This window comes from Rhamphochromis longiceps, linkage group LG2 (genome assembly GCF_057381845.1).
Source record: "Rhamphochromis longiceps isolate RC_006_pf linkage group LG2, R_longiceps_female_GT1.1, whole genome shotgun sequence".
NCBI lineage: Eukaryota > Metazoa > Chordata > Actinopteri > Cichliformes > Cichlidae > Rhamphochromis > Rhamphochromis longiceps.
The window spans coordinates 37,012,961-37,036,807 of NC_140558.1; the positions used below are offsets into that span (position 1 = coordinate 37,012,961).

Here is a 23,847-nt window from a genome sequence, read left to right on the forward strand (position 1 = left end):
CCAATAAATTATTGACCTTGTGTGATATTTCCTACACAGATTCTAAGAATACAATTTCTTTTAAATAAGGAGAAATCATCTGGAAGAACATGATTTATTGATAGAGAAATTGATGTATTTGGCAGTTAGACTCCGATGACCCATCATGGCAGAACAGAATCCCAGTGGTGATTGGATATAGAACAGGAGTCTAGGTGCTGGTGAAGATTAAGACTGAGGCTTGGATGAAGCTCTCACTGAATTGTCTGCTAGGTGGAGATGGGGAGGAGGTGGGTTACACGAATGAGTCTGAAAGGGAGAACGACAGAGAGCGTAGATTTAAACAACACAAAGTGGATACTGATTGGCTCTAAGAAGGCGGGCAAGAAGATAATTGGACTAGAGTAATGATGACAGTATTGAGATTGACTGTATTGAAAAGCAGTAGTGATGAAGAGAACAGCAAAGCAGCCTAAAACCCAGGAAGGCAGGCAAATGAGTGATTGCAGATCTTCCTTTCTGAACTCATGCATAAGACACGCAAGATTTTTGAGGTGCTGAGTAAGACTGTAATTTCAACTGTAATTGAAATTACAGATCTGGTTCATTTTGATGGCAAGAAAGGCAAGTGAAGATTTCAGGCTTTTACCTGAAGTTTTTCGGATATCCTTGTTTAAAGATTGCATTCAGTGTGCAGAAAAAGTAGGCACACATCTTAAAAAGTGTCCAATATATGAGGTTTATTCCACAGGTCATTAAGGATGTTCAAACTACACTAATGCTGACTTGACTTATATAAGATGAGTATTTAATAGCTGCACATCTTACAGTTTGTACTCACACATAGGCTACAGGTGCTTCATTCCAAGTGGGCTTCCACATGACTGTGTTACATAAGCCTGACCCAGTCAGCTCCCTGCTGGGGTCAGCATGTCAGAGGGTTGACGTGGAGTGAAAGAGAGTCAGGGGCATGGCTGGAATACAGATGAAAAACAAAGAAGCAGTAGCAGAAAACAGTGGAAGGCAAGGAAGGAAGAGGCGAAAAGGGTGACGTCCTGACAGAGGAAGGCTGGAAGACGGAAACAATGTAAAGGAGAGATATACAGTGTGGAAGAGCGGCTATCCAAACACACAGTGCACAGAGGCACAGGGATGCAGAGCCAAACAGCCTCTCTCTTCACACCAGCCTGGGCATTCCAGCAGCTTTCTGTCAGTAAATTATCATACCTGAACAGGAGGAACTCTGGAGCTGCTGCCAGCTGGAAATGATCTGCTTGAACCGGGGAGGATCCTGACTTTTCAGGGGGAAGTAAATGTTTTTGGCTCTGTTTTATTTACAATTAAAAGAACATCAGAAGCAAAGGAGCTTCAGTAAATTCCAATATTTTCATAGTAAATGGAAAAAAATTCTTTCTAAATTGCATTTCTTTTCCATTTTAAAGGTGGCCACAAATTATGCTTTATGTTAAATTTTAGGAATCTCTTGATATCTCTGATTGGCAGAATAATCCAGTCACGTTTCTTAACTAATGATTTCTTTCCAATTTTATTAGTTATCCTTTTTCCCTCTTTGCATCAGTTTAATGACAAGGCTTGTATTTTGATCTTTATCCTGTGATAGTGATGCAGTGGCTGAAATTCAGGATCAGTGGTTTTTACAACAGTTGTTATATTCAACAACATTTTTGTGCCAGAGAACAAAAAGAAATCCATCTTAAAAGAGTTTTTACCTCTTTAATGGGACACAACAAACAAGCATCCACTTTTGGTTAAATTCATTTTGTTTGCAGACACAGAGATGCAACCAACAGTACAATCAGGTAATAAAGTTGCGCATCCTTAAAACATGCAGCTTATGTCCGTAAGTATTTGGACCACAAACCCCATGGACATCACCAGATGCGGTCTTCATGGTTAAGATGTTGCGTCAGGCCTTTACTGCTTTCAGTTTTGTTTTGAATAGCTGAAAAGCTATTGACCTGAGAACAGGCGACTCACTGGGCCACTGAAGAACATCTGATCAGTTTTGCAGCGTTTGGCTGAATCTGAGCAGAGCGTAGAGCCCTGCATACTTTACAGTTGATCCTTTTACTTCTATCAGCAGTCACATCATTAATAAACACTATGACCTGGTTCCACTAGGCGCCCATGTCATAACACTGCCTCCACCATGTTTGACAGATGGCATGGTATGCCTTAGATCACAAGCCTTTTCTCTTCCTACTGTTCTGGACCAAGTTTATCTCTTATCTGTTCATTTACCTTGTTGTAAACTCCCTTGACAATAATATTCCTACCTCATGAGTGTTTTTGAATCCAATCATGCACTTAAACTGTCTTTTGTGGTGTATTAGTGGTGCTGAGCAGCCCGGTGCTGTCACACTTTTTACACATGTACCAGATTAAAGTTAGTGTTCTCTCCCCGATTGGTTTATTTGGGTGTTTCAGCTTAATGATGGTGTACCTTATTTACATTTTTAGTAGCTGTTCGCTTGTTTAGTTCCAGTGAACAGCTACTAAATCCAAGATCAACACTTGGAATCAAATGCAGGTCTTTAATCTGGTTAATTTGAAAGGACAAAAAAAAAAAACTGCTCAATCTGAACCTGGGTGATGTGATAAAAATGGTAAATGGCCTGTATTTGTATAGTGCTTTACTAGTCCCTAAGGACCTCAAAGCGCTTTACACAACCAGTCATCCACCCATTCACACACTGGTGATGGCAGCTACATTGTAGCCACAGCCACCCTGGGGCGCACTGACAGAGGCCTTAATGGTTAAAGCACTTTTATGGGCCTAACTGCGTGACTTATGTTAAAGGTGTAACAACACAAAAAGCAATACATTTTTACCATTCAATACATTAAACCATTCACGTCAAGTATCAATAAGTAAATGACATAGAGAAAGGATGGTTATATTAATTTGGGGCAAGAATGCAGATAAAGATAATTAAGACAGAGCAGACCTGTTAGAAATCTGTGCAGCTCCTAATAACTACATAATGTTTACTGTCACCATCACGCATGTGCTGGAAGGGCGTGGGAAAGTAGAATTGCTTACAACTGGTTGAAACAGCACTTGTAATAACTCAGGAAGACACAAGAGAGCGCCTCTGGACCAGAGGAGAAATATCATGTATCTTATGCTGGCTGATAACTTACTGAGTCACTGTGCAGCGTTTCAGAGTAATTTTAAGGTAAGATGGAAACACATGACCGTGAGTGTAATGGCGTGTTTTAGGAGGTAAACTGATTCTCTCAACTGATATTCAGTTACATAAAATGATCAGATGAGACGATGAATCTGCCATTTGGAAAATATGCAAACAAACATGATGAGACGTGCAGTGTATGAGGATGTGTTTGTGCAACTCTTGGAATTGCATAAGTCATCTTTCTGCATTTCCCTTTACAAACACTGAGAAAACAGCCGATACATACAGGCCTGACGAGTATTATTTATACTTCAGTTGCTTGTTTTGACATCTGACATCTACATTAGGCCTGCTCAGGTTATATAGTCGCACAGATTTATAAGGCGAATAAAAGTGTATATTATTTCCAGGCTCACTGGAGAGTGTTTCCTGTCTTTCTGTTTACAATTTGTGCTCGTCTCTGAGCCCGGACTGAGTTTTTGTAAATTGTCTCCACGTGTCGTGTAAGAGCTCCAGAGAACGCAAGCATGTCTGCCTTCGCCACCATTTTCAATTTGTCCTTGAAAACGTGCAGGCAGAAGCCACTTTCATGGCTAAATTACCTTATATGTCCTCCCAGCCCCCTGCTTTGACTCTGTCTAGCCTACAGAGGGCAGAAAAGCACACTAAACCAATTTAAATTAATACATTAAATAGTCTCTGGATGACCTTTGGATGACCTCTGGGTGACACAGTCCTTGACATAACCTTTGGTAACAGAAAACCACTACAAATTTAAAGCACCAAACTATGAATCAGTTAAGATTTATTTAGCATATTTATTTAAATGCGTTTCCCCCATTTTAATAAGTAGCTTTCTTCTGACAAACCACTGTTAAATGTGATATAGCAATATTAAATACAAATCCACTTAACCTTTTGAATGGTACAAGCATTCCTTTTTATTTATCCGGCAAAATAATAAAAAAGGAAGCTTCTGGAAAGAGTCAAAGTTAACAGTGAGGAAATACAAAAATAGAGATAAAGCACATCTAACCGCTGTTTTGATTAATTTCCTTTCTGTTTCCCATTTGGAAAAAAAAAACTAGATTTCTTTGGATCAACATATAACAATATGAAGTGTATATTTGTAAGACATCTTTTACACAGGATGCATAAATCCATGTTCCACCTCATCGTGTGACCTCCAGCTACCCATCAGTTTGGTAATTGTCCTTCTATCGGTCTGCAAATAAAACCCCTCTCCCACCGTTTATTTCACACACACTAAACATTATCCCCAGATTCACAAAGATGGACCCGCCCTCCCTCCCACCCAACCCCCAGATACCCTCCAGTCTCTCTCTGGTGAAAAATACCCCAGGTGCTGCCGTTCTTTCTTGAAGTTAGACACTGCCTGGAGAGCCCTGTGTTGACATCAATGATCTGCAGGGTGCATCTAGGCCTCCACCGTCCCACGTTTAGACGGGGGCACCAGGTGGTCTGGCAGCGTGGGAGGCAGCTCGTGGCCCTCCAGCTTTACCTTGATCAGGTGGTTGGCCAGGGCAAACTCCTCGTCGTCGAGGAAGCCATCTTTATCCACATCTGCCAGCTTCCAGATCTTTCCCAGGACTGTGTTGGGCAGCTTGGACTTCACCAACTCCTTCTTGGCGGCAGCGCCGGACACTTTGCCGTTGATGGGAGAGAGGGTGTAAAAGATCTCATCGTACGTGGGCTTGTCGCGACCCACCACCCACTCCAGCTCGTCAATGCCTTCGCTGGCACCCTCACCGTAACCGTGGCCAAAGGGACCACTCATGGTTCCCTCAAAAGCTCCACCCTTGACGGTCTGGCTGGGCATGGAGGCCTCTTCCTGGCGGACCATTGCCATGAGACGTGCGATGTCATTGGCGAGCATGTCCTCCACCGCCTCCAGCAGTTTGGGTTTGAGTGAAGCAAACTTGGTGAAGTCCTGACCGTTTAGCAGCTCCTGAGGGAATGAAGGTGGTTGAGAGAAAACAGGAATTGGTGATAGAAATAGATCAGTCTTCAATGGCTACCAATGGGAGCAACATACAAGAAGCAGGATTTCCTGACAAACCAGGAAAAATAAATCTCATCGCCGTCCTGGCCCATCCTGGAGGGCAAGAGCAGGAAAGAAGGGCAAAGATGTGAAGAGTAAAAGGTTGGAAGGTCATTCTACTCTGAACAGCCTGTTTCTAACACTTTATACAACACTCCAAAAATAGAGTTGTGTTTTCATCAGATCTGTAACTCAAGACAGCACTTCAGTTTTGTCAGGGAAGTGCTTCAGTTCTTTCTTTTTTCCCTTTTTAAATCTTACCTGCATTTTATCAAGTTTGGGGAAGTCTCCGGGTGAGATCTGGTGCTCCTTCTCTATCTTGTGGTAGATTTCCCCCAGGTTGGCAATCAACTCCTTCTTTTTGGAGTCCTTTCCAAACACACTCGGCATCTCCTTTTTCAGAGAGCTGATAATGTAAGCTTGCACCTGAATGCATAAGAGAAAAAGCAGAAATTCTTAGCACCCTCTGGACTTCTGCATTAAACATTTCAGAGCTACAACATCTGAATTTTGGACTTTTCAATCAGGCAGAAGGCCAAATGAAGGGAACTAGATTTAAAATGGATGTCTGCAGTGTATTTTTAAATTTCAGATATATATACATATTGACTAAAAGCAGAAATAGATAAACCCTGTGCTATAATTTGTATTAGTCGTTTTAAAACTGACATATGTTCAAACATATCACTGGGCTGACATCTGCTTGTGGTGACTTTAAACATGAAACACTAAGTTGCAGGGTGGGGATTGTTTGTTTTTTGGTGTCACCCTATTAGTGACATAAGACAGGGGCTTAAAAAGAATAGAGAGTGAAAATATGACCACATAAATTAAACTCAGCAGCCAAGTCTAAGAATGGTAATCTGTGACAGAAATATCCATTTTAAAAAAAAATTCAACATTTTTTTTTTTTACTTTTTGGTTTCTTTAAAAATGTACAATTAAATGAAAAATGCCACCAAAATGTAAGAAGATAGGACGGGTCTATGGCTGGAACGTGTAAAAACACAGTAACACATACTACATCGAGACAGAACACAGTGACGCATATTTCCAGGGTAAATAAATGCATATAAAATGTGTTTTCTGACATCGCAGGCTTTCTTCCGAAAGTGGTCAGTGCTGTTTTTCTGTGTTTTTTTTTTTTTATTATTTATAATTCATGGTTTTTTTGGGTTACTTTTTTTTTTTTTTTTTTTTTTTTTTTTTTTTTAAATATACCATTTATAAAAATATGACAAAAAAAAAAAAAAAAAAAAAAAAAGTATACTGGTACTTTCAACGGGTTGTGTTTATGATGTGAACGCTACAAAGCTTAGTTTATACTATTACAGTGTTATTTGTCACCTGTGCCCCAGATGTAATGTCACCGCTGCTGCTGGTTGACATGTGGTGAGCTTGGTTTCATGCAGACGCACACCTAACGCCGGTAAACTGCCATGTGCACTGAGCTCACTCTATGTGAAAAGAGCAGCAGGCTGAACTCTAAGCTTGTCTATAGACACTCCTATGATCCATCAGTGAGTGACTAGTGGATTATCACACACCACAGAACTAGTGGTGGTGTATAGCACTGAATTTTTTAAAATGCATTTCCTACCAATCCATACCAATTCTAAAGGTGAACCTGTGCCGTTTCTCCAAGTATCCATGCCTATCCTTTAAAGGAAGCATAGGTGCTACTCAAGCACTGGTATAAAAGAATGTGGTGCTTTGTGCAATGATCATTGCATTGGGCCACAGGGTTTAATTTTCTTAATACTGACCTTGGCGAGACGTGCTCGCTTGATGAGGTCATTAAGTTTGCGTAGAGCTGCATTGCGTGGCAGCGACTGAATGTCCACAAAAAGGTCCTGTTCCTCCGCCTCAAACAACTTCCTGTTGTCCGGGACCAACAAGGGCTGTGCCCAGAATGACCCAATGTACACACGCACCACCTAGAATAAAGGTTTTCCAAGTTAATATCCATTCATCTCCATCAGGTTACACTTTACAGCTCAAACCCACGGCAAGAAATTCTCTCACAGGCCACATATGTGACATTGTTCTCATGGATTTATAAACAGAAGTAAAACATTTATATAGTCCAACACAATAAAAACAAGAAAAGAGTGTAAGACTGAGTTAATCAGGAGTACATTTTTTTAAAAATGTGACTGATTTGTAGTGTTAATCCTTCAAACAGGATATGAACTACAGATCAAAGTCAATGAGTAATTATCTGCATGCTCCAAAGGTTTCCCTGGGATCACTTTATGAATATGGCTCTGGATCAAACATTAACTCAGTATTCAGGTGGAAAAATCACAAGTGCTTATGTCACGTGATATCAGCTAGGACATGGGATTTGACATGGATGGTATTTTATCCGCGTTTCACTTTCATTAAGGTGTTTTTTTTCTTAAGTTCCTTGGTAAAGTGAGAACTTGATAACGTTGGAAAAGCTATCCAACCTTCGCCTGGAGCTTGGCTTTCACTCTGAAACAGTAACATCCTTTGTTTGCTCCACATGTGTCTAACACTTGATTACTACCAGGCTAGAGTGAAATAATTCTCACAGCGTTACAAATCTTCAGTCAAAAACAGAATTGTAAAAAACAACAACAAAAAAAGCAAAAACAACAAAAGGGCTTTTTTTCCCTCCTTCCCACCTCAGGTGTGTTGATGATTTTACCCAAAGACCACATCAGCGCTCCATAGACCCTCATCAGCTGCTGGGTGCTGATCTGGTCTGCCTTGTTGAGCACCACGCGCATTTTGTCCTCATGGTTCTTGAGTGCGCGGATCACCTCGGAGAACTCATCAGAGATATCCAGCTTGTGGGCATCAAACAGGAGGATGATGCGATCCACGCGTTCAGCGAACCACTCGAGCACAGCGGCAAAGTCGTACCCTGGAGAGAGTAAAGAAAAGCTTTTTGAAACATCTTTAAATATATTAAATGTCGCATTACTGGGTTTCTTAACTGGACTGTTTTCCCAGCTCTAAACCTTTTGTCTACAATAAGGTCTGAACAACATTAAAACTTAGGTAGGTGTGTATGCTGCTTGAAATCAAGTTTCCCCAAACAGATGATGCATTGCCATTAAAACAAAAACAAGACAGTACATGTTAAATTCAGCCATATTACGAATTATTATAGTGTCATGCTGTTAACATATGGGGAGTGATAAAGAACTGTCATGACTAGATAAGCTCACAGTGACACACATAGCAGGCTACATTGTCCTGGGTATCAGTGTGCACTATTATCTTCCAATGTTTGTTCATATTCTACTTGAGCACATCAAGTGCAACGGTGTGGCAGCCATCTGACCTGAAAGAAACTCCAATAACTTGCATCTTTAAAGAAGTTTAGTTTTGGACTCTACACATATTTATATTCCAGGTAATGTTTAGATAAGGGATTTCAAGAGGCAGGTCTTTTTACTCTGATTACTGATTAACTGGCTTTACTGCTTTACTGAGACAGAGAGAGAGTGGTATAAAGGTAAGTTTAAACCACAGTCCCTCTGGATAATCTGAAGCATGACATGTTTTTTTCTGGCCTGCAGCAGGCCGTGGGAGGTTGACAATGCAGAGCCTGTTACTTTGTCTGACATAACCTAGTACTTCTGACCCTTTAAAAACAAACAATTGAACCATCAATGTAACAAAAAAACATTTTGAAAATTGTGTTGCAACATTGAAGGGTGGGTGACTCCTGTGGAACTGGCTAAAAGCTTTTTTCTTTGGAGGTTTTAGCCTCAGGAATAAAATGACCTCTGGACACAGCAGATTCTGCAACGTGCCTTAGAGAAACCAAGCAACGAAAGATCAACAGAAAGCAGGAAGACACATACTTGATATAAGGTGTTAAACTGAAAATGCTATACACTGTAACATCTTTAAAATAAAAAAAATAAAAAAAAAAGTGAATAGCTTGACCAGAATGTGCACTACACACACTTCTATAGCCGCCTGAGCACAGAAACTTGCTGTACTATTCACTTCCTTTGGTTATTTGAGAAACTCAGGGCAGAGTCAGATTGCATAAATTGGCTTTTTCCCCCCTAAGTTTTCATTTGCCTCAAGGACTTGAGGAGGTAGGAGCGAAGAGAGCAGTGGTTTTCATTAGTGTGTGCATTCTTTTCTGAGCCAATGAGACAGTCGCTCTAAAAGCTCATCGCAGCAGCTGCACAATTGACGGCAGATCTGCAGCTCATGCATTCCAACATGGCTGGCTTTTGTCCCTGTCCAAATACATGTATACAAAAGAGCAACGGAGAGATACGGTCAAAAGAGCAACTCTGTGATGGAGACACGAAGAGGGAGACATGGAGATAAAAAGAGAATAAAGAGGGAACACAGAGAGTAAAAGTGAAAGTAAAATGACAAGGTCTGGATGAATATAGCAGATGGATACTGGAAAATTAGTTCATGCTTGTAACATGTGAAAGTAAAGGGGCATAAAGGGGGACTGCTTGCAGTTAAGGATCCCAGTGGGAGCCAGATGAGGATATTTGCTCATTCCATCTTAAGTCTGTTTTTAAACGCACATGTCAGGGAATCGGAGAGGCAGCTGCTCAAGGCTGACTTAGAACACATAGCATTAACAACTGCTGTGTCTGTACTATTCACACAGACATGAAGGGATAGAGCCATGCACTCATGACTTCATGGCTTCAAAATCATGTGCCTCTTAGACAGAGAGCAGATGATTGGAAAAAACCCTGAGCATATTTTCTTTCAGAATTCTGGGAAAGTCGAAGGACTAGTTTGGAATTCGAGAAACAGAATTCCATATCACAGCACAGCAGCTATAAAACAACAGATAGGACTTAGCATAAAGTTGTGCGATATGCCAAGGTCTGTTAAACAAAAGGCCAACAGAAACAACCAGCTTTAAACATCTGTTTGCTGCACATTTACTTCACAGCAAGGACATATTTCCAGAAAGTGACATCCTCTTCTTCAGAATAATCCTTAAGTGTTATTTTTTTATCTCTTAATAGTGGCAGGCTCAGCCTTTTTAAAAAAATGTATTTACAATCTGCTTACGTGGACCTATTATGCTCACTTCCAGCTCCAGATGTTTATTCTTAGACTCTAGTAGAGTTTTGCACGAGTCAGTTTAGTTTATTTATGCAGGTCATTGGTGCAAGCCCCCAGTTCATCCATTGCCTGAAACAAACTGTTTTTACTCTCTCTCTTTAAGACATCCCTCTTCTGACTGGCTGCCTTGCAAAAGTTTGTACAGCAGGTGGGGGGGGGGGATTTTATGCTCACAGAAGGAGACTGGTGTCTGAGGTGACCACAGTAGGAACATCCCCTCTCTGTGGCAATATAAAGAGCCAAGAGCAGAAAAAAAAAAAAAAAAAAAAAAAAAAAAAACACTGCCTGAGATTTTGCCATACAGGGATTACTTTTCATTGCACAGTCTTGTATAATCTTACTTGCACTTCTTGCTGACTGTTTCAGTCCTTTGCTATGTTTAACAGGAGCTCCCACCAATGTAGGAGCGCATACATGACAGAAAAAAAGGGCAACAAGTCCCCTCTAATTTTGCTAAATAGCATTAAAATATCATTGTCAATTCATCAGCACTGCTTGTCGGAAAACACACCACCTAGTTCCAGTTTTACTATAGCTTTTGCCACTTCATAGTTTACTAAGGAACAAGCACTGAACCACACATGCTGACCTAATCAAAAATAAACACAGTCCAAGTGTTATGCAATAAAAAAAAAAGCACCATATACTTAAATCAATTTCACGTTTCCTGATTTTTTTCCTGAAAACTTTTGTAATTGTGAAGTTATGTAAACAGCCTGCACATTTGAAATTGTGCAATGCGGATCTACGCTAAAAACTAGAGACGTAGCAATCTGTGGAAACCTGAAATAATATCATAGCTTCCTGTAGGCCTGGTACAAAACAGATCTGCCATTATTCTGGGTGAGGCACACATGACCGTCAAAGTTGAGCAGCACAATCCAATCAGTTGTGTTTATATATGACACAGTTAGTACAGTATGTCTGCAGTACCGTATTGTATTCATGTTTATACAGAAACAGAGGAGAGGATAATGTCTGTAAGACAGTCTCTTTGACAGCAAGAATGTAGGAGTATGTGCTGTATGTATACAGCTGTTTAAGGTATGAAACATCAGATTTAGCGTCCTCGTGTCTTTAGTCAGGGTCACTTTTCCGTGTGCCAAATCTCTTTATTCATACTCAGATGTGCACATCCGTTTCTACGTCTACAGTCGCTTGTCTGGCCTTGTCAGTTTCTCTGGCCTTTCTCTTTCTACAGGCTAATTACATAATCAGTTTTTCTTTATTTAGCTTAATAGTCTTCTTTTTCCCCCCCATTTCTTCATATAGTGCCTCACAGGAAACAACTGCGATAAAGAGCAGCCTGTAAAGAAGCTGCCAAACACAGGCGGTAGTGGATAAGGGGAGGGCAGTCTTGGGAAACTCTGCTATGTTTGCCATTTTACTCCACTTCCTGTCTCTGGGTTGTACAGAAAACCTGTGCTTATATATGTGCTTCCTCTCAAACACACAGAGCAGGTGGGGGGAAAAAAAGAAGAGGCTATGTTTTGTTTGTAAGATCATCAAAAGTTACAAGAAAAGTGCGTATGTGGCAATTCTGAAATGACCCTGCAGGTCGAAGCATTGCTGAAGCATGCAGATAAAAATATAAATTGATCTATTTCCACAGAGTACAGGGAAATGATTCAGATCTGTAGTGATAAATAGTACATAGGAAACAGAAAAGGTAAATCAAGTTTAAAAGCAGCTCCGCGGCTGCTGGGCGAGCCCTCATCTGGGACTCTCCTCAGCTCTTACTGGAACAGTGGCGCGGCTGCCCCTCTGTTGGTCTTCCATGGTCTCTTGTGTTCTGGGGGCCTCTGGATGTCTGGAGTTTTGATCTCCTCCATACCCGCTTCACACCCTGGAGGACAGGGCTGTGGCCCCCCTACACTCCCTAGCAGATCATTACATGGAGAAACCTTTGGAATGCAAGCATGCTGATCCACACAGGTATGCACACATGGGTATTCACAGACGCGGACTAAAGCTTTCTTGGCTGCTGCCTCAAAGCACACTGTGCGCTGTCTATCTTGCGTGCTGCACAATATCGTTTATTATTTAGTAAATATTGATATCTATGACTAGCTAGTTTATTGTGATGGTGCTTTGTTTTCTCTATTATTATGTTGCTCTTTGTTGTTTGCTGTCTCCTCTGTTTGTTTTTTTTGTTTGTTTGTTTTTTTTTCTCCATACAGGTGACCCAGGAGTTCTTTTTTTTTTTTTTTTCTCTCTCTCTTCCCCCCCCTTCTCACCGTCTCTTCTCCCCTTTGGTTTTCTTTCTTTCTCTCCCCCTCTTTCTCTCATTCATTCCCCCTGTCCTATTTATTAAAAAAAAAAAAAAAAAAAAAAAAAAAAATGACAAAGGATGAACTGAAGCTCTGCCATCACGTAATGTCGCATACTGCTGTTTCTGATGTCATTTAAAAAAAAAAAAAAAAAAAAAAAAAAAAAAAAAAAATCAAGTTTAAAAAGTAGTAATAAAGCAAATAAAAATAGGAAGAATGGTAATGCAGGACGCAATTTTTCATACCTTTTTAGGTCTGATTAGAAAACAAGAGGGATTTAAATGCAATCTATTATAATTATTCCCTACTATATCTTTTTATTCCTGGAGCTTTGCTTAAAATAGTCCTTATTTATCTTATACCGGGCCTTGGTCTTGGGCCTCAGCTCTGTTTTAGCTCCTCTCCCTTCCAGACAATTTCTTTAAAGGCGCTGAAGAGCTACAAAGAATGAAAAGTGCTATGTGGCCTCTTGGCACTGTCATGCTGTTGAGGTCTCCATCAGATTTATGTAACCTGTTTGGTTAGGCATTGACCTAGAGGTGTTAAAGGAGCTAAATACAGGTTTGACAACACAGTGAGCCAAACTGCTGCAGTAAATTGGCAGTGCATTTGCTAAACAGAAACAGGCTTGGGGAAAGGAGGGTATGTTTGTTGTTTCAACATTTCTTTTTCAGAAGTGAAGTTGTCACTTCCTGTGGTTTTATTTTGCATACATGCAATGCTTTCTGATTGCGCTTGTTTCTGGGTTCTGAGCAGTGGGTGTGGTGTGGTAGTTTTAAGAACATGAAACAAGGCGTATGTGAAAGGTGGGAAAACTGGATGTATGTGAGGCAGACCTCTGCTTATCCTCTGCTTCTCCCCTGACAGGATTCCAGGAGTATCAATGATGCTGATGCTCTCCAGGACGGGGTTAGGCATCTGGGCACACATGAACCTGCCAAGGAGGTAGAGAGGGGGAGGAGGGGGTGAGAGACACAGAGCACAGAGAGAGGGGAGAAAAAGAAAGTGAAAGAGCATTATGAAAGAGAGAGGGAGAGATTGGATCAAGAATAACAGGCAGAGGGGTGTAAAAGGAGAGAGGGATACAAAACTGGTTAGGTGAGAATGCTTACATAGAACTCCTATTAAACAGACATTAATCTTGAACTTTGTAGCAACAATATCTCAAGAATAAAATAATGTTCTTTCTTGTTGGAAGAAACCTGAAACTAATATAAAATAGGAGTCTGTTAACAGGACAAAGCTGGGGTTTAGAGGACAGCTACAATCTCATTTTACAAATCCTTGATGCCTTAAGGTAAACTAAAAATGTACATTTCTGAAGTTAACAGTTATTCTACATCTGCCCTTTAATGTTCAACTAATCATTTGCTTTATAAAGTGTGTGGTTATTGTAAAAGACTGCTACCAACTGCTGCTTTTAACACATTTGATTCAATATTTTTAAGATGAAATGAATGGACGTGTGACATTTTTTGCTTAAAGACTTGCTTATTATCAATAATGGCTTATCAAAGCAGTAATTTCTTTTTGTCGTTCAACAAGCTGATTAATTATTTCAGCTCTAGTTTGGATGTTTTGCCCTCAACAACAGTGAGGCTACATAATTATACAGTCAGATTTTCCAAACGGCGTGACAGCCATGCTTTTAGGTCAGCACTGAGGTAAGAATATTTAATAAGGGAAACATATGAACAATACATGATAAGCCATAAATTATATGCCTTAGTCATTCCCAGTGCGGCATAATTCACTTTACAATACTCTCATCAAGCTGGGACACTGGGGTTTAAATTTTAAAGCCGAGTGTGAGCCCTTAAACAGAAATGAAGCCAAGAAATTCAAACACAGACAGATATAAGAATGAAAGTAGATGACTGCTTTTGCATACACCCCCATTGTCCCACTCAGGACAAAGAAGGGGATTGTTAAGACACCACACAGTCAGGAGTACTACTTCTCACACTCTGTTGCCCTTTCAGTCAAACTGAACTGATACTCACAACATGAGCTCAGAAGCAGCAGGTCATAAGACTGGGGGAGAAAAAAAAGAAAAAAAAAAATCGTGCTTTTACATTCCTGCTGTGACCGCGCTGAGAACGCACGCACACACACACACACGAGAAAACCCTAACAAAGCAGGGAAAGGAAAAATCCACAAAGAGCAACTTAAAGAAATATAAGAATAGGGCTTCCTGCATAGAGGCCCTGTGTATTAATGTTACAATAATAAACTACAAAAAGATAACAAACGTGCAGGTTTTTCACTCTCTCGCTCTTAAAGCTGATGGCATGTGATTCCCAATAGGAATTTTGGCTGAGCTTTTCCATTTCAGCCATCTATCCAAACATTTTTCCACATAGAGCTAGCAGGAAAAAAAAAAAAATGTTCCAATGAACTTGAGCTGGAATTCTTTGAAACGGAGGGCCCAAGGGGACGAGGGGGGACGGTGCATTAGCATATCAAAGATCCTTCAGTTTTTCACTATATCTTCAGAAAGTGGGAAATGCACCACAGTGTAAAAGACATCAAGCCTATGCTGTGATAGCAAATCTGGCTCCAGCTAATGACCTCCTGACCTATGACCTTCCCTCACGTCGTAACCTCAACTTCCCTGAGAGAAGAGGAAACGGGGTATCTGTCATTACTGCTGGAGATGCAAACAGCAGGTTACAACTGTGTGACTTTTCCTTCTTCCTGTGAAGTCTTGCCTCGTGTGGGTGAATCAATCATTTCACTACACACATACCTACACAGGTCTTCATGCTAACCTCTGTATAAGAGTGTACGTGTGTCAGCCGCTATCACAACAAAGTGCAGAGTCAGCACCCTGGAGGAGTACAGGACGGAGCAGGATAATGTGGGCCGGGGTGGGCCAGTGCGGAACTTGAGCTCTGCTGACTCCGATTTTACTGACTAAACATTTACAGAAAGCACTGACATACACTGAGGGGCTCTGACTGCAGTTGAATTAAACACAAAAGGGGAAGAAGAGCTAAAACATTTGCATGCTCATCTAGGTGTAAAAGAAACTGGGTAACTTTTGTGGAAACACTCAGAACAGTATCACTGCACAAACAATGAAAGGTCAACCACAATTCAATAAATTCTATTTTTTTTTTTTAAACCACCAAAATTGGGACGCTACCTACTATTTTGGGCTTAGAAAACCCAAGAGAAAGCTCTGCATTTGAGGATCACATGACTGATTTCTGTTTACTCACTTCATAAATAACTGCTTATACCGAGAGCCTGGTATTTAAAGGCTAATCTGAAGTTTGAATGACTATAGTTAAGAGCTATTAAGAGAAGCTGCCCTGACAGTCTCATTCAGTCAATTACCAATGTGACCCTTGATATTACCTACCTAGCTGAAGACCAGGCTAAATTCTTTGACTTCCTGAGAGGAAAATGGAAAACTGGCCTCAGAAGTATGGTTCAGAAGTCAGCCTGGTTCTAAATGTTTATCTACATCCAGTTCTTCGTGGAAAATTTTAATCAATTCATCAACTTGCAGGCCACTTCTTGGCTAAATGCCACGTGAGCTGTTTAAACAGTTCATACACCTGCTATTGTCTTACCCACATATCCTGTTGTGTGTGATCATGTGAGCTCTAAACCAGCATATGCCCGCTCATGTCTGCATATGCTTCTGAGACAGAGATGCACACTGAAGTGAAAGACTACCACAAGTCCCACAATACCGCAGGACTGTTTCCAGCAGTTTGGCAAATGATGCTACAACGGACAATAGCTTTTGTTCAAATCTTATCTGTCTTCCCTTCAAGTCAGTAATAAAGCCATAGTGACCAATGAAGTCTTAGAGTCCCCTATTCTTACTTCACATTTTCAAGTTTGAGTGATGACACTTGGCAAAGGTTTGACACTCATGCGAGATAAACCAAACACTCTACAATAATAAAGGAAGGGCTGTCATGAGATAATGGGAAATTAGTCCAGCTAGGGAAGTGTCAAGTTGAGTGTTTGCGCTACCCTACCTACACCCACATAATACCCTGAAACTAATAACAGAACAAGTATTATGACTGTCCCAGAGTTTTTCAGTTGTGCATTATTTGTTAATCCCACTCAGGGTGCGACTCAGGCAGAGAAGGGGGGCATACCTACATCCTCTACAGGAAATGACATAATCAGCAATCAGATGTTTGACATATGATGTCAAATTCTGCCCCCCCCAAAAGCCCCCCAGCACCTAGGAGACTGTTTTAAGAAACGTCACACTGGCTCTGGCTCACTGCACATTGCTTGTGCAGTTTCACTTGCACTCTGAGCTGGGAGGAGCATTTACTCAATGAAACACTCAAAGATTGAGCTGCCCTTGGCACTCTCTGGGTTTGAAAGAATACCCTAGAATCAGTTTTCTATGCCATTTATTTAATTTTATTCTGCTGTTTTTGATTATTTCTGCATTCTTGTCATAATTAAATTGCATTAACTGGTAAAAGGGGAATACTTCTGAGTCATCTGAGTGTTTGCTGGGGGACATTTTTGTTGGATTAGGACATGAGCTGAGTAACAAATATAAAAGTAATTAATAATGCTTTGGGAGTGGCTGTGTTTCCCCATAATCTCTTCGTTATCTGGATCATGGACTAGAATTGACCAACTTCACATAAGCCAGTCTAGTAGTGCCAAAAAGTATGTTACAATAGTCAAAATCGATAACCACGCCTTTAATCCTTTGTGATAGGACTATAAAAGGTCACAGGTAGCGGATGAGGGAGTTGGTTTACCATGCCATAGGACATGAAAGTTATGGCTTCATGAGCTGAGGACAGGACAAGGTCGGCATGCTCCCTAGCAATATAACCTTCAACTATTTCTAAGTTCAAGAGGCCACACTGGGAGAAAATGGTCAGCCAAGAGTGACTCTGCCAGGTGGCGAAGAAGATCATTTGATTGGTAGCATATGATACAAAGCGAAAGGGAAAGGCTAGTGGGAAAAGGTGTTGGAAAGCACCTTCCAACCCTCTGCTTTATATACAAGCTACATCTGTCATCTATTGACACAAAACACCAGCATTCTTTTAAGATGATGAAAGAGGTAAAACCCTCACAGTCTCGGCTCATTTTAAAAGATTGTGCAACAGCATAATGTGAGAATGTACCTTGAAACGTGTCGTACATGTAAGAACATGTAGGAGTGCATTTAAAATCAGGGCTGCTGTGTTATTATGACAGTTTCTCAACACACAACAGCACTAAAGTGAGAATTCGAGTCAGCCCCATTCATTTCATTCACAGAGTAATGAATAACCCTGGGAGGTGGAGGTAGTGGTGGGAGTCATATAATTTTTCATATCCTCTTTGATAGAGTGGAGTCCTGCTCACTGGCTTTACCTGTTGAGAAATGCGTTACCAAAGGCGTTGAGCTTGCGGAAGGGCTTCTTGGGATCGACAACCAGGGCATTACCCGGTATCACCCCGTCCTGTTCCCCGTGCATCACCGCGATGAAAGAGTCTGTTGTCGGCTCCGGGCCAATCCGCATACCGGGGAAGTCCTGCTCCATGAGGTGCCGGATAAATGTGGTCTTCCCGGTGGAGTACTGGCCGACCAGGAGAACCATGGGCTTGTTATCAAAGTCGGCATCTTCGAGGGCTGGGGAGTGGAAGTCGTGGAATCGATACGTGTCCTCTAGCGGGAACAGTTTGGTCCGGTAAAGCCGCCGCAGTCCCTCCGACACGTTCTGAAACAGCTCGGGATCCTTCTTCAAGTTTTTCCTGAACATGGTTGCTTCTTTTCGCCTACTTGACACGAGGGTTTCAGTCTCCCCTTTAATAAGTATCGAATTTAGAGGTGTGGGTGCTCACACCGCCGAGAGAGTAGCTGCCTGCTGGTATAAAGCTACGGACTGGGCGAGGCTGAAGTTTTTGTCCCCACCCTCCTCTTTGCTAGCTAGCCACGCAACTGCGAAGTCAGTCATTCAAGGAGGACTCCTTTTTCACTGGACGTTATCTAACGTGACGTGACACGACACGCCACCATAAAAACTAAGCTGCGGTCAGATAGATGCAGTCAATTGCTGCTTAAATGTCAGACAGCAAAACTGTTTATTGGCTTGCCAGCCGACTAGCCACCTGCTGACAGTTGATGAACCGCCGAAGAGGACTTATTCCGGAAACAGTATTTTTTTTTTTTTTTTTTGCGGGGACTACCGCTACAGTCTGTATTTCACAATAAAAGCCTCTGTTCTTCATAACCCATATGAAAACTTTGATGAAAGCATGTATTCATTCATTTGTTCATATATATATGAACCTGTGAAGCCTCTGCATGAAAAGTTCATACACATACAGTTGTGTGAAAACGCGCTTACCACCTGCCTGATTTCCAGGGTTTTTTTGTATATTTGTCTTGGTTAAATGTTTCAGTTATTATTAATGAGGAAAAAGTCCAAACAAAAACGTAAACAAATAAACAATGAGAGTGTAGTGGCAGTTATTTCAATATATAGAAAAAGCATATCATATGAATGTGGAGGGAATGTCTACTAATTAATATTAGGGAAATGGATATAAATAGTAGAATGTTCCGATGGATTAAGGATTTCTTAACAGACAGACAAATAAAAGTATCGGAGGGGAGGGTTTAGCAGAAAATTGAACGCCATAAAGGAGCATTGTGAGTAGACTATGTTTTTAATGTTGCTAAATTATTTATTTAAGGATGTAGAGGGTGGAATCGGGTTATCACTTTTTGCAGATAATGGGGGAATGTGGAGAAGAGGAAGAAATTTAAAATTTATTATACTGACGCTACGGGGAGCAGAAGTGGAAAAGTGATCGCATAATTGGGGGGTTTAAATATTCGTTTGATAAGACTAAGACAATGTTTTTTACAAGGAAAAGCATTAGGAAAAGCATAGTGATGAAATTAAGCTCACACTATATGGGTAAGAGTTAGAAAGGGTAAAACAATTTGAGTTTTGTGGGTTCTAGTGTGATGAAAGGATGACATGGGATGCACATATTCAAAAGATGGTGGATAAATGCAAAAATGTGTTAAATATAATGAGGTGCTTAGTTAAAAGTGACAGGGGAACAGGCAGAACTTCCCTGAAAGCCATATACGCTGAATTAATCGGGGCATAATAAGGCAGAAAATAAAGGAAAAGTGGCAAAAACAATGGGACAGATGAGAACATAGAACAGGTTTTAGTGCATTGTGTATTGAAATATGAATCCAAAATCCAAAATCAAATAGCACAAATCTCAGACATGAAAAAGTCCCATATTTCCAAAAAAACACAAAAGACCCCCACCAATTTTTTAAGAATAGAGTCATGTCTTCTCAAGAAACACTTTCACTTCTTAAGGGTGCAACAAAGTCATCTTCACAGGCAAAACAAACAGGGAGTCCCACATCCTCCTGTATACAGGCAAGAGCGCTAGTGCAACAGTCTAGGATATGGCTCTATCACAACTTTTTAAAGTATACAGTCCCCCTTCACAGTAACAGCCACAACAGACAGGTTTTACACAAAGAAAATGTCAAATACCCAATAATCCATACTAGGAGCATGCAATTAGCCAGAGAGAGTTTAAAGAACTGTCTTTAAACAGGAGGCGACCCTGAGGCTTAGCAATACTGGGTGAAATCCAAATGCTTATAACTGCAGTGTCACCAGACGATCTCTCTATTCTCTAATATTGTTTTACTACGCTAAACATCTTAGTGTCCGGATGCCACTAGGAAAGTGTATTATGCTAAATGTGTTACTGTTATGAACAACAACCCATATGAAAACTTTGATGAAAGCATGTATTCATTCATTTGTTCATATGTATGAACCCGTGAAGCTTCTAATAACATTCACTATGAATTAATATTCACTATATTGTGTTTATGTGCAGTGTTTGTAGTGGAACTAGCGTTACTTTTAATTTGAAATGACTACATCAAATTGCAAACAGTGATTTAGTTTTGGTTTGACTTTTCATTACAAAAACAAAGACAGCTTCTTTGTTAGCACTCATGATGATTGTGTTCTCAGGCTGAGTGGTGAGTATTTTTTTACTCTGTTTTCAGTTTGTTGAGCTGAAAAAGATCTTGTTACGATATCTTCCTGTAAACACTTACAGGGTTTACAGGAAGAACCCCCAAAAGGTAATTTTTTTTGTAAGGGACCTTTGAGTCTATCACCATCGCTGACTGATGTCAGGGAAAGTCCCATATCCTTCTGACCATTTACTACAAATGATGCTCTTGTATTCACTTTTACTTTTGGTTTTCATTTCAGAAAGCTACATAAACCCATGCCATACAAATCTCAATCTTTGTGTTTTATTCGTGAAAAGGGGCTATAAAGAAACAGAAACTTCAACTGAATTCACAAGAATTGTTTAATTTATTGCAGCCTTCACATAAATCACCATGAAAATTAAACTAAACACAGAAACAAGAAACTGAAAGTGTTGCTGTTCATGAGCTACAGAGAGTCCCAGCAGTGTTTGCATGACAAGAGGTGTCCCTCCACAGATAACAGCAGCTCCACTGGAAGCCACAGTTTTTCCATATGGAGATGCTGTTACAGCTGGTGAGACCCAGAGAAAAACACAGCTGAGAGCACCAAGCCAGACCACGGCATTGGATGTACACTCATTCTGCTGGCATCTTCTATTTAAGTGTTTTTCCTGTCATATATTCAGTTGGCAAAACTGAATATAACCAAAACTTACCTTAAACAACTCCTCTGGGCTTTCCTATTTTTGTGGGGCTACCACTACAGTCTGTATTGTTCGTACTCTTGATCAGCCAGACAAGCATTTCAGAGTACTGCAAACTGGAAGGGGGCGGCAGCATCATGGTCCACTTTTAAATCATATGAATTAATGCTGCCCTCTTTTGGTCATCTGTTTCTGACTACATGAACTTGAATCATTTTATTACACATGATACTTCAGCTTTCATGTCACAATACTACCCACACCCAATAAAGACTTAGTATCATCCACTATTTTATCTTCTAATCTTGGCTTTTACTGCCTCTAAGATTACATGTGTCCCTTCTGATGCCAATAAAAATCAGGCTCATTCCCTCCAAGAACACGTGCTCCTAGAAGTTAACAATGGTTCCAGTAACCCTAGTAAAAAATAAATAGATCTATTGTGCTATTTCTTTTTATATTAGGTGTTGAAAGGATCTTTAACACAAGTGGTAAACAGGAACGAGCATCATTTTCTTGTGTGTAGCTCATCTTCTTCCCAGAATCTCACTGAATATCCTTGGTGAAATTTGACCTTTAATCCTCTCCTTCTGTAAAAAGAAGAAAAAAGCCTCAGAGAACCATAAAGCAATATAAGGGCAGCCTGGAGAGAACTTCACCCCATTGTCTCCTTCGACTTTGGCCGCCCTGCTATATATTGTTAACAGATAATTCCATTATGAAGGGTCATTAGCGTCTTCAGATAATGTGCACCATGAGGCCGAGCACGGAAACTAGAATGAACTCGGTCTGGACAGAGAAAGGTGACGTCAGGAAATCAAATACCACATATTAAACCAACATTTTTAATGCTGGGAAAATCCTCACGCTTATCATCTCAGAGTTAGAACCTGCAGAAACTGAAATGTATTCATACTATAATCATTTTTATCTGAATAGGTACAATATCGTCTTTGTTACCGAAATGACACCAAACATCTTTGTAAATTACACACATGTTCGCACAGAACGTGTTTGCTTTTGAAGGCACTTGAATTCATTATAAATGAATCATCTAATTTCCTTAAAAGATCCTCTGTGATCAACTGTTCTCATTTTAACATATATACAAATACATATTACAGGGTTTGTCCTGCAGTGTGCAAGCAGATTAGATGCATGGTGAAATAAACTGGTCTTGTTAATCTCTTGAGTTAGTTTGCTTTCTATAATGTAAAAGAAAAGTTAATACTTACCCAGTAAAAGCTGCAGGCAAAGCTTCTTCAGTTATTAATTGTAAAAGGAAAACACAAGACAAGTAAAACCTAGATAAAAAAAGAACAAAATATAAGTGTGAGGGGGAAAAAAGACAAACGAATAAATAGTAAATAAGAGCGTTTTTACAAAAAAGACACCCAGCAGTGAGCGGAGTCTCTGAGTAATGGTAGGCTCGTGAATGAGGGCTGCTTAAGACTACGTGGGGGAGAGAAAAATTAATCATTACACTTACTGTAAATATGTAACAAACCCAACCTGCACATAAAAGTCAGCAAATTGCATTGTGTTTGAACACCCACGGAGACACGCAGATGAGATGAAATCATACATGCAGCAGAGCAGCCAATAAGATCATCCGACCTTCTCATCAGGCCTCCCCCACCCCTAATCATCAGTGGACATAATTCCTCTGCTGACACATTTCACTCTCTCTCTCTCTCACTCACTCTTACTGGGGCGCGGTTTAATAAAATCCCCTGATTAAATATCTAAATGGAAAGAACATTATGAGATTACTTTAAAGAAATGATTGATGAATAGTCAAAATCTGGGCCAACTCCATCAAGTTGTACTGTTTATTCTGGTCTTGGATATCTATCAAATCCAAATCTGGACTGGACTTTTGAAGTGACTACAAGATGATATATGATTTTTTTTTTCAAACGATTTGTAAATTATAGACAATAATAAGACCTTATGTATCCCCCAAAACACAAACCGTTTAAAAATGACCCAGATTTGAAGGCGTTTCTATTAACAGTGTTACTTTACGGTGTTGTTTTGAAGATGACTTTTGAAGACAAAGAGTGTTTGCCTGAAACAAATTTGTAAAGTGCATTTGGCTCAAGCTCAAAGTGAGTGATTCCTGCAAACAGTTCATTCCTGCATGTGTCTTTGGTCAAAGTGTGAGAACAATAATTGTAAATGAGTTACAAAGGGAGAGCCTCTTCGTCTTCCTCCAAGCCAGTTAGATGCATTTATAAATAGTTCTTAAATAGCACATCTAAACCAGTAACACACTCAATGTGTTTCCTGATCTCATTGACTTTGACGGGAATTTGGTTTAACACCATATTTCACACCAAATTATATTCTTTAAAACCATAAATAGACGTAGTGAAGTAATGATTTAATATTCACTTAATCTTTATTTCAGAGGTAAACACCTTGATTTATATACTTTATCCTACTCAGGCCACATCAGTAATAATAGTAGAATTAAAATCCTGCTTCGAACAGAGTATTTCTACACTCTGACCTAGGGCACTACTTTCACCAATCTATACTATTTCACCAGTGATTTAAAGAAACTGGTGTAAGAATGTTTTTTTCCTTAAA

The 23,847-nt window shown here is 40.2% G+C and overlaps 1 protein-coding gene across 1 annotated transcript; it reads right to left on the minus strand.

Moving 5' to 3' along the window:
* Positions 1–3,925: 3,925 nt before the first annotated feature.
* ehd1a (EH-domain containing 1a) lies at positions 3,926–18,714 on the minus strand. Its single transcript, XM_085426673.1, has 6 exons — positions 17,926–18,714; positions 13,400–13,497; positions 7,851–8,092; positions 6,966–7,136; positions 5,461–5,625; positions 3,926–5,106 (listed from the first exon to the last, which is right to left on the minus strand). Exons 1-6 carry the CDS (start codon positions 18,312–18,314, stop codon positions 4,576–4,578), a joined length of 1,596 nt encoding a protein of 531 aa, XP_085282799.1. The 5' UTR covers positions 18,315–18,714; the 3' UTR covers positions 3,926–4,575.
* Positions 18,715–23,847: the final 5,133 nt, after the last annotated feature.

What these genes read in the sequence shown, in the direction of transcription:
- ehd1a (XM_085426673.1), bottom strand. Translation starts at nt 18,314, where the DNA reads ATGTTCAGGAAAAACTTGAAGAAGGATCCCGAGCTGTTTCAGAACGTG. An exon ending in GGTAACGCATTTCTCAACAG is followed by an intron (nt 13,498 to 17,925) that starts GTAAAGCCAGTG and finishes CCTCCTTGGCAG; the next exon opens with GTTCATGTGTGCCCAGATGC. An exon ending in CCAAACTTGATAAAATGCAG is followed by an intron (nt 5,107 to 5,460) that starts GTAAGATTTAAA and finishes TCATTCCCTCAG; the next exon opens with GAGCTGCTAAACGGTCAGGA.